The sequence below is a fragment of the Balaenoptera ricei genome, chromosome 10, assembly GCF_028023285.1.
Source record: "Balaenoptera ricei isolate mBalRic1 chromosome 10, mBalRic1.hap2, whole genome shotgun sequence".
NCBI lineage: Eukaryota > Metazoa > Chordata > Mammalia > Artiodactyla > Balaenopteridae > Balaenoptera > Balaenoptera ricei.
Window position 1 is genome coordinate 98,850,147 of NC_082648.1, and position 12,300 is coordinate 98,862,446.

At 40.5% G+C, this 12,300-nt stretch overlaps 1 protein-coding gene across 2 annotated transcripts in view; it reads left to right on the forward strand.

Moving 5' to 3' along the window:
• Positions 1–10,461, forward strand: part of XPNPEP3 (X-prolyl aminopeptidase 3) — a 62,081-nt gene extending 51,620 nt beyond the window's left edge. For both annotated transcript variants that reach the window (XM_059937040.1, XM_059937041.1), the window contains exons 8-10: positions 3,925–4,105; positions 5,185–5,305; positions 6,797–10,461. In XM_059937040.1, the coding sequence (XP_059793023.1) occupies positions 3,925–4,105; positions 5,185–5,305; positions 6,797–6,963 (469 nt within the window). In that variant the 3' untranslated portion in view covers positions 6,964–10,461. The remainder of the gene's footprint in view (positions 1–3,924; positions 4,106–5,184; positions 5,306–6,796) is intronic.
• The last annotated feature ends 1,839 nt before the right edge of the window (positions 10,462–12,300 follow it).

Below are 12,300 nucleotides of genomic sequence, written 5' to 3' on the forward strand. Positions count from 1 at the left end.
AGCTTTATGAAAGAAGAAAATAGCATAACGTATTGAAGATGCTCAGAGAACAAAAGTGTGAGCCAAAGATTTTATCTGCAGCAAAAGAAACTTTCAGCCAGAAAGGGTACAGATCATTAGGTGCGAACTTAAGGAACATTACTCCCATGAATCTGCTGGAGCTGTGTGATCAGGAAAGAGGATATCACTGTAAACCCTACAGATATCAAAAGGATAATAAGATAATATGTGGGGCTTCCCTGGTGTGCAGTGGTTGAGAATCTGCCTGCCAATGCAGGGGACACGGGTTCGAGCCCTGGTCTGGGAAGATTCCACGTGCCGCGGAGCAACTAGGCCCGTGAGCCACAATTACTGAGCCTGCGCGTCTGGAGCCTGTGCCCCGCAACAAGAGAGGCCGCGATAGTGAGAGGCCTGCGCACCGTGATGAAGAGTGGCCCCCGCTTGCCGCAACTAGAGAAAGCCCTCGCACAGAAACGAAGACCCAACACAGCCATAAATAAATAAATAAATAAAACCCAAAAGTTAAAAAAACAAACAAACAAAAAAACCTACTTTGAAACCTCCGAAAATTTGCAAGAATAGTAACAACATATGTTCTTCCCCTAAATGCTCCATTTAACATTTAAAAAAAATAAAATAAAATAAAATAAGATAATATGTGAACAACTATGTGTATTCATCATTGTTAGTCATTGAGGAAAAGCCATGTTAAACCTCTGCACATCCACTAGAATGGCTGAAATTAAAGAGACCAACCATACCAAGTGTTGGCAGTGGTGCAGTGCAACGGGAACAAAAAGACTTGTACAAGAATATTCATAACAGTTTTATTCACAGTAGCCAAAAACTGGAAATGACCTAAATGTCCATCAGCAAGAGAATGAATACACAAATTGTGGGCTATTCATACAAGGGAATACCACTCAGCAATAAACAGGGAACAAACTACTGATCAAAATAACACCATGGACATTATTCTTAATGAAGGAAGTTCAACACAAAAGAGTACATATTGTCTAATTCCATTTATATGACATGCTAGAATAGGCAAAACTAAGGTGAAAATAATCAGAACAGTGTTTCCCTCTCGAGGTGGGGGTATTGATTAGAAATAGACATGAGGAACTTCCACGAGGGGGATGGCAATGTTCTATGTCATAGGGATATGGATCTGGATCAGAGTTCTCCAGAGAAACAGCCAGTGGGATATATTATGTATGTATGCATATGTAGGTAGGTAGGTTGGTTGATGATCGATTGATTTTAAAGAACTGGCTCATGTGATCATGGGGATTGGCATTTCTGAATTTCAGAGGGCAGAACTGCAGGCTGGAAACTCAAGCAAAAGTTGATGTTGCAGTCTTGAGGCAGAATTCTTTCTCCAACATAGACAAGTAGTTCTGGTATTTGAATTCATTTAGTTCAGGCTACCTTTTGATCCATGTTTCAGCCAACCAACCAAATAAACCGTTAGAGCCTTTCTGAGCCCTCAAGCTTCAGCATTGAATCCAGAATCTCTCCTTAGTGGACCCCTATCAATAAATTCAGCCTGATCCAACTTTATGTTCCTTCCACCATTAGCCAACACATGAACATCCATTTCTATACATATTCCCAGATTTTTGTCTATATAAATAGGAAAAATCGTGCAGTTCTTTTTGGATTATAGCGCATCTCGTCATGGGTCACACTTTGTACCTAACTTTTTGGGACCTGCTGGGAGTAATGTCTAGTTGTGGGTCTAGAAGCAACTACCAAGGCAGCTGCCTCTGGGGAGATACCTGTAGGTTCTCAGTCAAAACAGGGTTGACCTCCTCAGACAGGGGTAGAAGGGCTGCTTCTCCTAGCGAAGATGACTCAGCAGAACTTAGGGGTTCAGTGTCCCCAGCTTCATCACCATCAGCACATCCATTTGTCAGAATTGTAGAGCTCAGATTTGTACATTTCAGTGTACATAAAATTTACATTAGAAAAAGAATTGTTAAAAAATGTTTAGTAATACTGAGATGGGGTGGAGCATGGTTATACTCAGCAATGATACAAAGATAACAGTGTTGATGATGGCTGAACCTGGGAGATGGGTGTGTAGGTTTTCATTATAGCATTATCTTGCTGACTTTAACCATTCTTATTAGGTGACATTTAGATTGTATCTATTATAATTATTTTTAAAATCACAGTGAACATTTTTGTATATTCAGCTTTTTTTGAATTTCAAATATTTTGTCAGGATGGCTTCTTAGAGCAGAATTACAAACTTAAATTTTATGAGCACCTTTAAGGCCTTTGATTTAACTGGCTGTACTAATTTATAATTCCATCAACAATGTATAGGGACTTCCCTGGTGGCGCAGTGGTTAAGAAGCCGCCTGCCAATGCAGAGGACATGGGTTCGAGCCCTGGTCCGGGAAGATCCCACATGCTGCGGAGCAACTAAGCCCGTGTGCCACAACTACTGAGCCCAAGCACCTAGAGCCCGTGCTCCGCAGCAAGAGAAGCCACCGCAGTGAGAAGCCCACACACCACAGCGAAGAGTAGCCCCCATTTGCTGCGACTTAGAGAAAGCCCACGTGCAGCAACGAAGACCCAACGCAGCCAAAAATAAAATAAGTTAAATTTTTTTTTAATGTATTAAAAACACATATCATATACCACCCCAGCTTGGTTTTTTTCCCTCATTTTTCCCCATTATTGATGAAGAAATTATTATACTAAGGACACTTGGAAACTAGTAAGTTATTAGTAGCCAAAGTATTTTTTTTTAAACAAATACATTTTATTTATTTATTTTATAAATTAATGTATTTTACTTTATTTTTGGCTGCGTTGGGTCTTCAGGTTGCTGCGTGCGGGTTTTCTCTAGTTGCGGCAAGCGGGAGCTAATCTTCATTGCGGTGCTCGGGCTTCTCATTTGCGGTGGCTTCTCTTGTTGCGGAGCACGGGCTCTAGGTGCATGGGCTTCAGTAGTTGCGGCACACGGACTCAGTAGTTGTGGCTTGCGGGCTCTAGAGCACAGGCTCAGTAGTTGTGGCACGTGGGTTTAATTGCTCCGCGGCATGTGGGCTCTTCACGGACCAGGCTCAAACCCGTGTCCCATGCATTGGCAGGCGGATTCTTAACCACTGCGCCACCAGGGAAGTCCCACAGCCAAAGTATTGATTAGTTTATCCCATGACATCTGCTTTGCCTATAAGTGGATCCTTAGGCTCTGTTTTTTTTTGTTTGGTTGGTTGGTTTTTGTTTGTGTTTTTTTAATGGTAAAAAAAAAAAAATGGAGAGGATCAAGAGTAAGCCTGATCTGGCCCTCTGACTGCATTCATGGCTGGGTGCATCTTTTTTTTTTTTAAGTCTGTCATTTTTATTAATTAATTAACTTATTTATTTTTGGCTGTGTTGGGTCTTCGTTTCTATGTGAGGGCTTTCTCTAGTTGCGGCGAGCGGGGGCCACTCTTCATTGCGGTGCGCAGGCCTCTCACTATCGCGGCCTCTCTTGTCACGGAGCACAGGCTCCAGACACGCAGGCTCAGTAGTTGTGGCTCACAGGCCTAGTTGCTCCGCGGCATGTGGGATCTTCCCAGACCAGGGCTTGAACCCGTGTCCCCTGCATTGGCAGGCAGATTCTCAACCCCTGCGCCACCAGGGAAGCCCATGGCTGGGTGCATCTTTTAGCCTCACCCCGTGTCTGTCAGCTGACCGTTAGAAGGAGAGATTGTTGTTGCTGCCCCAGCTTGAAGGGTCATTGCTCTTCCTGTTGAGCATCTAGGCATGACTGAGGTCCTGTCATTAATGATATACTGGTACTGACTAAATATCAACAATGCCCCATCATCATTGCCTTGGAGTTTTTCTAATCAAACTTAGAAGCAAACTTCCTACAATATCAGAGAGTTCCAAATTCGAGTTCTTGGGTTTTCCTGTCCCCAGGTTCACGGCACCTCAGGCAGAACTCTATGAAGCTGTTCTAGAAGTCCAGAAAGATTGTCTGACCCTCTGCTCCCCTGGAACAAGCTTGGATAACATCTACAGCATGATGCTAACACTGATAGGACAGAAGCTTAAAGAGTTGGGGATCATGAAGAACATTAAGGAAAATAATGCCTTCAAGGTACTTCACTTCCTTTGGCCCCATTTCTTAAGAACACCTGACATGCTGCTTAGTTTTTATCCTATGTAAAGCTAATTAGATTTAGAAATGGTGTTTGTGATTCTTCACCAGTAAGAGGGACTTTTTTTGAACTTGGATTAAAACAAAAGGTGCAGTACTTATTTCTACCAGAAGATGGCAACACATCTGGTTCATTGCATACTGTGTAACTAGCTCAGTCTTCAGAAAACAAAATGAAGTCTGGTACAGACAGGGTGGAAGAGGACATAAAACGGAGGAGAGGTTAACTCTTAATTCTTTTGTAGTGATTTTGAAAAGGTAGGGGTCGAAGGGGAGGGTGTTTCTTGCTTCAGTAACATTGTTGAGACTTTTAACAATATCCTCAGTTGCCGTGTTTAGTGAATTTCATCTGCATCCAAAATGTGATGGTGTTCAATAGAAATTTAAAGCCTCAGCTTTAAATTAAATGGCATGTGACCATGCCAGGTGGTCAAACGAAACAGACCGGTAAGGCATCTCCTAGCTCCAAGTTTAGGCTGCCAGGGTTTCTTTTATCAATAGGAAAAAAGCTATAAATTCCTCCTGTTCATGCCAACAGATCTTTAATCAACGGATAGAAATATCCAAGCTAGTAAATGCCTAATAATTACTGTGTTACATGGTGTTTCATACCTACTCCACAAGTTGCTGTGAGATACTTAGGGTCTCCAGAGTAGCCTTCCTAAGAGGGACATGCGAACATTGAAAAGAGAACTATTCTAACATAATTATCTTCCCTCCCCCAAGAAAAGAGATTTTCATTTGCCATAGTCATTACTGGGCTTACCCCAGTTAGCATGTGTGTAGTATATTAAATTGTAAGAATAGAAATGTGGATTAGTTAGAATGCTGTTGGCAGAATTGCGTACAAGAGGTGGCAGTTTTCAAGTCTCTTAAGCATTAGCCCGAGGATAGGTGAAACAAGTGGCAGAACTGGGGGCAGGAGGCAGTATTAACACATATCTCACGGCGTTATATATGCCCAACTTTCCCCTTAAGTGGTCATTGCTCTAATAACACTGAGGTAATATCTTTTCCAGGCTGCTCGAAAATACTGCCCGCATCATGTTGGCCATTACCTCGGGATGGATGTCCACGACACTCCAGACATGCCCCGCTCCCTCCCTCTGCAGCCTGGTATGGTAATCACAGTGGAGCCAGGTAAGGGGAGGTGCTAGCAGCCTCTGATCCCTTGGGACATGTAATTCTAGTGTTAGATAGAAAGGTAAACACTTTATTTTTACCTGAACGAATGTAATTAAATTAGAAGAGACAGGAAAATGAATCTCTCCAGTGTAGAAGGGAACTTTATTTTAGATTTTTCTTGAGCTTTTTTATTTCACATCACACAATTTGTTTAATTTGACTTCTCCAATAAACAACAGATGGGGAATACTTTCGATCAGTAGATATTAAGAAATAAATCTTTTTTTAACCCTGCCTTTGCCAGGGCCAGTTTGTACTAGTCCTTCCCGTCATCTTGGTGGGCTGCTGACACTTGTGAAGCCCCTGGCGCTTTTCTGCAGAGACACTCAGACTCCCCATGTTCTCAGTTGCATCTCCTCTGCATTGAACTGCCTGCATTATTCCACTTTTTAGTATCCAGATCCTTTCTTCTAAGCTTCAGAGAGAGCTGGCAGTCTAATGGTTCTCCAGCTTGAATGATGCTGGATGTTGGGCAGGATTCAGTAGAAAAGTGGTGGCCGCGGTGGAGTGTGAAGATTGATATTACCAGTCAGTTTTAAACATCGATGCTGCTTCTGTCATGAAAGCAGATCTCAATCTTAGATTTCAAGTGTTTTCACCTCTAAATTATGTAAGTTATAGTTGGGACACATCTTTTATGCCACCCTTTAAGTCCAGGCATATGTTGCTGTCTGTGACCTTACGTACCGTTAAGTCCAATCTAGTTGGCGCTTCCTTAGACTTCGACTACATTTTCCTTTGCTGGTTTTTTTCTTCTTATCACAGAACAGCATCTGTGAGTACTGAGAAGGAAGTTTACAGTTTCTTTAATATGAAAAGACCTGGTGTCTGTCTGACTTCATGATTAGAAAGGGAACCTTGGTCTCTTAGAATTTTTCAAACGTTCATTAAGGTCTTCCTTTTTCCCTCTTTACATCATGTACACGTCAGTTACATTTATGACTTATTTGAGTATTTCTGCAGCTTCTGGTTGTTGAGGCTAATAATCTCTAAGTAAGTGTTTTTTAAATACATTTTAAAATGCCTAAGTCTTTATTTTAGCAAAGTGCCCTTTTTCCAGGGTACTGTTAGGCAGAGAAAGAATGCATTTATATAATCTACTGGGTCCCAGCATATATTGACATACTCATAAATTAAGTAACTTTAGTGGCCCATTTGAGTCATTAGAATGTGACAGAATCATGATCAACATTATTGTAGTTGTATAGATCTTGTAGTCTAATATACAAAATAACTATAATAATAGTTCTAGTAATGATAGGCAACATTTACTGACCATTTATGTACCAGACATTTTTATATATATTATCTCATTTAATCTCCACATTTCTATTAGGTAGGTACTGTTAGGATCCCAACTTTATAGAGGTTAACTTACTTGCCCCAAATCATCCAGTTACTGCCATTTATGAGTAGAATGTTCTGCTTCTTTTTTCTACTTCTCAGGTATTTATATTCCGGAGGATGACAAAGATGCCCCTGAGAGGTTCCGTGGTCTTGGTGTACGAATTGAGGATGATGTAGTGGTAACTGAGGACTCACCTCTCATCCTTTCTGCAGATTGTCCCAAAGAGATGAATGACATCGAACAGATATGCAGTAGGGCCTCTTGACCCTCACTGTGGCCCACATGCATCTCAGGTTCAGAAGGGGTGGACGTTGGCCTCTGTGCACATGTGCTTTCTGGGGGTCTCTGTGTGGACATTTATACACGTGTCCCACTGGGGAGTGCAGCAGCTGTATGAGTGTATGTAATTGTGTATGTGGTCTTTCTTGTTTTATGTAGCTAGAAATCTGGGAAATTGAGTTTTTGGATTGTATGTTACTGCAACTTTAGTAACATTAATTCTGTAGAATTAATGACTCTGACAAGTTTAGTTTTAAGATGTAAAGAAAGATCTTGGTTACATATGTCCACGCATCCCAGTTAGCACATGGAGAAAATTCTCTGCTTCTCTCCAGGTCCTTCCCCTTCTGCACTTTTCCTGAGATCCACCTAATATCATAAGATTTTTGTGTAATGCCTATATATTTTGAGCCAATCACCAAGGTCTTTGCCTACACTGAAAACCACCCGTCAGTGATTGTGGGTGGCCAGTACGTGTACCTTCCATAACACCTGCCTACCTATCCAGGAGCCCGTGTATCTACTGGAGCCACGTGAGCCCTCAGGGCACTGGTGTCCTACAGTCACACCATTCAGCCACAGTCCAGATTCCAGCAACACTAGCTATCGAACAAATTTTTGAGCCTTTCTTGCTATTTGGTTACCTGGGACCTGGAAGGTGTTTAGATTCTTGATAAGGAAAGAAATGAAAGAGAAAGAAACGTATATGTGTCTGCTATAGATCCAGACCGCCATCCCTCTCTTCTCAATCTAAAGATGATTCCTTTCCCAAACATCCATGCTTTCTTTATAGATTCTTAATGCACTGACCCTCAGCACACCCTTGAGGCTGCTTCCCTGGCCAAGGGCAGATCCTCTACTTACCCTATTAAAGTCAGAGGAATGGCACCCAGTATTCAGAGAGACACCCCAGTTATCATTCTGTGATTTCCTCTAGTGCCAGTAAAAACAAAATATGCAACCCACTCAGTACCTGTAAACACCCTGTGATCCTTTCCTTCCTTGGACGTTAGCACTGGAAGGACACTGGTAAAGACTCATGTTTCCCTCGACACAGCGTTGGATGCAATTATATAAAACTCAGTTTGCAAAGTGAACAGGGCTAGACTGCTGCAGATAGGTTATTTGGGAGCTTCTATCGTAGGGGAAAGCTTTAAGAACTAGTGTATTCACCTCCTTTCAACCTGCATATGAGCCCAAGATGTATAAAACATGCTGATTGTTAGAACATAAATTCGAAAAATGTTAAGAAAATATTTGCATTAGGGAAGAACAGGCTAGGAGATTAACATTCCTTGCAGTGCTAGAGGTTTGCCCGTCTTGTCAGAGAAACCCAAGGTACAGAGCCCAAAGCAGACAGGCAGTGACTTCATCAGGAGACAAAGATAACGTTAGCAGCCAAAGTGATACAAATTGTGTCCTGATGGTGCTCACCCGCAAATGCTTGGCTTTGCTCAGCAGCTGTGGGGATGGATGGCTGCACAGCTGGAGTCATCATCCCTGCGCCTGCCCTCCTCACCCGCCTCCAACTTCTCAGTCCTGTGCTTGTGACTTTGTAAGAGGGGACTGAAAAGAAACCCACAACTCTGGCTTCTCACTCCCTTGGCCTGTATGGCCTCAACAACCTTTTTCTGGAATTGGGTTTCCTTTGTTCACTTACAATCCTGGAATAAGGAATTTCCTTTTCTTCCTATAAATCATTTTCTGTAGCCTTCAACTTTCTAGCTAAAAGCTTAGGCGGCTTTTATGAATAGCAGCCTACTTGGACATGAAACAGACTTCTTCCGGCTGGATTCCTGGCAAGTTCTACAGGTGTTGCAAGTCACACGTAGAACGGCCGTTGTGGAATTCTTCTGGTGATTTATAGTCCCTGACCCAGGCATATTGTCCTTTGAGTCCCTGATTAACCACAGCAGCTAACATTTGCATCAGACTATCAGAACCTTCAAGAAGTGACACAGTGAACATCTCAGAGCAGCGGTTTAGGGACTGTCTGATCTATTCAGGATTGGTTGAGCAGATAATTGTGCACAGTGCCAGAATCTCATTAATTCTTAGCCTTACCACAGACATGCCCCACATTTCCCTCCTTGTTTCAGTATAATAAATACTTCATATATACACCAAGCTCTCCTAATGAAAACCTTAATTTTTAAAAAATGCTTCAAATGTTACACTGGAATTTTTCTCCCTGAATTGAAGAGATACAGCTAAAATATTAACAATAATCTAAAGGCAAGAAGTATATCTAGATAGCCTCTGCTGCATACTTGTATGGTTTTATTTCAGGAATTGTTATTTTTCTCTATAATTAAACTGGGACTGTGTTTTTTATTTGAAACACAGCAGTAGAAATAGAATAATAACTCTCCTCTTCCCATAGTCATACCCAAGTTAGGAAGGTACTTCTCATGGTAACTTAAAGTTCTCTTTGTGTGTCTTCTTTCAAAATATTGTTATCTTTTTTATTAATTTTTGTAAGGTCAGAAAAGGAAAACTCCTACTACAGACATTATATCTTAATTGGGTTTAAGATCCATAAAATAAGTTAAATCCCCAGATAAAGACATTGTAACTCATTAAAATAGAAAACTTGGGCTTTGTTATGTTTTTCAAAACATACATAACCAACATCCTCCTTAGCTTTCTTAACAATAGAAAGATGCAGATATGATGCATGAGTGCTGCCTCTCCCTGTCCTGTGTCCATGTCACATCACATGTACTGCACAGTGGCTGTCCCGCCAGTTCCAGCTGTGACCTCAGAGTCCTTTGCAACAGTGTTTCCAGTAACTGCTGTCAGTAAAACAAGAGTTGGGCTTTGAGTGAGACTCTATGTCTACCATCCTTCAACTGACATATGATCAATAATAATGTAACTTATTTGTGTTTGTATGTTAGAAACTAAGTGAGGGCCCAGGATGGTGGCAGCATAAAGGATCTTGCTTGGAAGAGGTTTTTACGGTGTGGTTTTTGTTTGTTTGTTTGTTTTTAATTTTAGTGTCCTGAAGTGGGATCTGTATCCCAAAACTTAAGCTGATAGGGTTAAGTTTTAAGCCTGGACAAATAAAATACTTCAAGCTGAAGTGTTTAATAATCCTAATATGAGAAGGTGAATACATCATTAAACCCTAATTGTAGAGCAGAATTCCACTGTCACACAGCACATTTGTCTTCCTGGCTCCTTTCACCTCTGCCTATGTGTCACTGAGGACCTTGGGGTAAGGATCAGTATTATTCAGATCAGGGGTCCCCACTGAAACCAAGGCCTCTTGGGGTGTGCTTCATGAGAAGCTGAGAGAACTGCAGTCTTTGTGAGCATTTCTTAATGCCTTGTATGACTTTTGTGCAATTATGTAAGTTCAATTTGGACAAAATGCTGTTACTTTTTAAGACCCTATTGACTGAAAGTAGATACGTCATTCCCCAACAAGGGAAGACCATTTGTTACTGTCATTTAAAAAATAAACTATAAAACAACGTAAGAGTGTTTGGTTTGTGCGTGTATGTGTGTGTTATTTTCAAATCTAGAGTTTATAGCTTTAAATGTGACATTTTGTTTTACGAAGTATTTTATTTTACAGAGTATTCATTAACTACTGTCACAAAATCATGATAGCAAACTTGAGATAATCTTAGCAGTCATAGAAGGGGGAAAACCAATGGATTAGATTGACTCAAGGATCAAACGTATTAACATGGTGAATATACTTGATAACATTGTATTTTATAATTGAAATTTGCTAAGAGAATAGAACTTAAATGTTCTCACCAAAAAAAAAAAAAAGAAGATAAATATGTGAGTTGATGGATGTGTCAATTAACTAGATGGGGGACATCTTTTCACAATGCATAGGTGTATCAAATCATCACATGTACACTTTAAATATCTTACAGGTTTGTCAGTTACAGCTCAAGGAAGCTGGGAGGGAAAAAGGTTGACTCTCCACAAAACTGACACATAGGTCTGCAGACAGCCCCTGTAGAACTCAAGACATTACACTATAGCCATGAGCATTTTATGAAGGGCGAATTTTGCAAAATTATGAATATGTGAACTTTCTCAGCAAGCCATATAAAGAATCCTAAATGTAAGCATGTCTTACTATTAGGAAACCTCTTTAAAATCTGGGGCTCTCTAAGATGTGCTCTCCAACATTTTTCACATCCTGGAACACATAAAAAGATATTTTTTATATGGCACAATGGAAGAAACTTAAGGGGACTTAGAAATGTGTACATGTGACTTAGAGAAGAAAATTAATTACATACCCTTTATATAATTATAAGCAAAAATTCGTGCAAAGTTTTACAGGAATTTTTAAATTTGTATAACACTTCCAAAAGATAAATTTTAAAATGTCAATAGAAGACTTAGCTTCCTTTGGAAACATGACTTTTTGATAACAGGCTGAAATACCTACACACAATTCCTGATCCAAACTTTGTAGTGATATTGTCTTCAGATTCTTCATAATCACCATTTACAAGAAACTGTTTGCACAAGTAGGTGACGAGAAATTTAAAACCATTTTTATGATCATTCAAAAATGTGTAACTGAGGACTTCCCTGGTGGTCCAGTGGTAAAGAATCTGCCTTGCAATGCAGGGGATGCGGGTTTAATCCCTGGTCAGGGAACTAAGATCCCACATGCTGCGGGGTAACTAAGCCAGCGCGCCTCCACTAGAGCCCACATGCTGCAAACTACAGAGCCCACATGCCCTGGAGCCTGCGCGCCACAACTAGAGAGAAGCCCACGCGCCACAACAAAGAGCCCGCGCGCCACAACTAAGACCGATGCAGCCAAAAATGAATTAAATAAATAAATAATAAATCTTTTTTAAAAAATAATTTTTTAAAATGTGTAATTGAACTGATGAATGGATAAATGAAACATGCATCCATCAGCAGATGAATATATGAAAAACGTGGTCTATTCATACAATGAAATATTCAGCCATATAAAGGAACAAAGCACTGATAACAGGCCACAACATGAAAGAACCTTGAAAACATTCTAAGTGAAAGAAGCCAGGCAACAAAAGGCACATATTCTATGATTCCATTTATATGAAATGTCTAGGATAGGCACATCCATGGAGACAAAGTAGATTAGTGGTTGCAAAGGGCTGAAGGCAGGAGGAAATGGAGTGACAGCTTACAGGTATGGTTTCTTTTTTAGGTGATGAAAATGTTTTGGAATTAGTGGTGGTAGCTGCACAACTCTGTGAGTATACTAAAAAACATTGAATGGTACACTTTTAAGAGGAATTTTATGGTATATGAATTAAATCTCAATAATTTACAATTGAAACTAAATTTC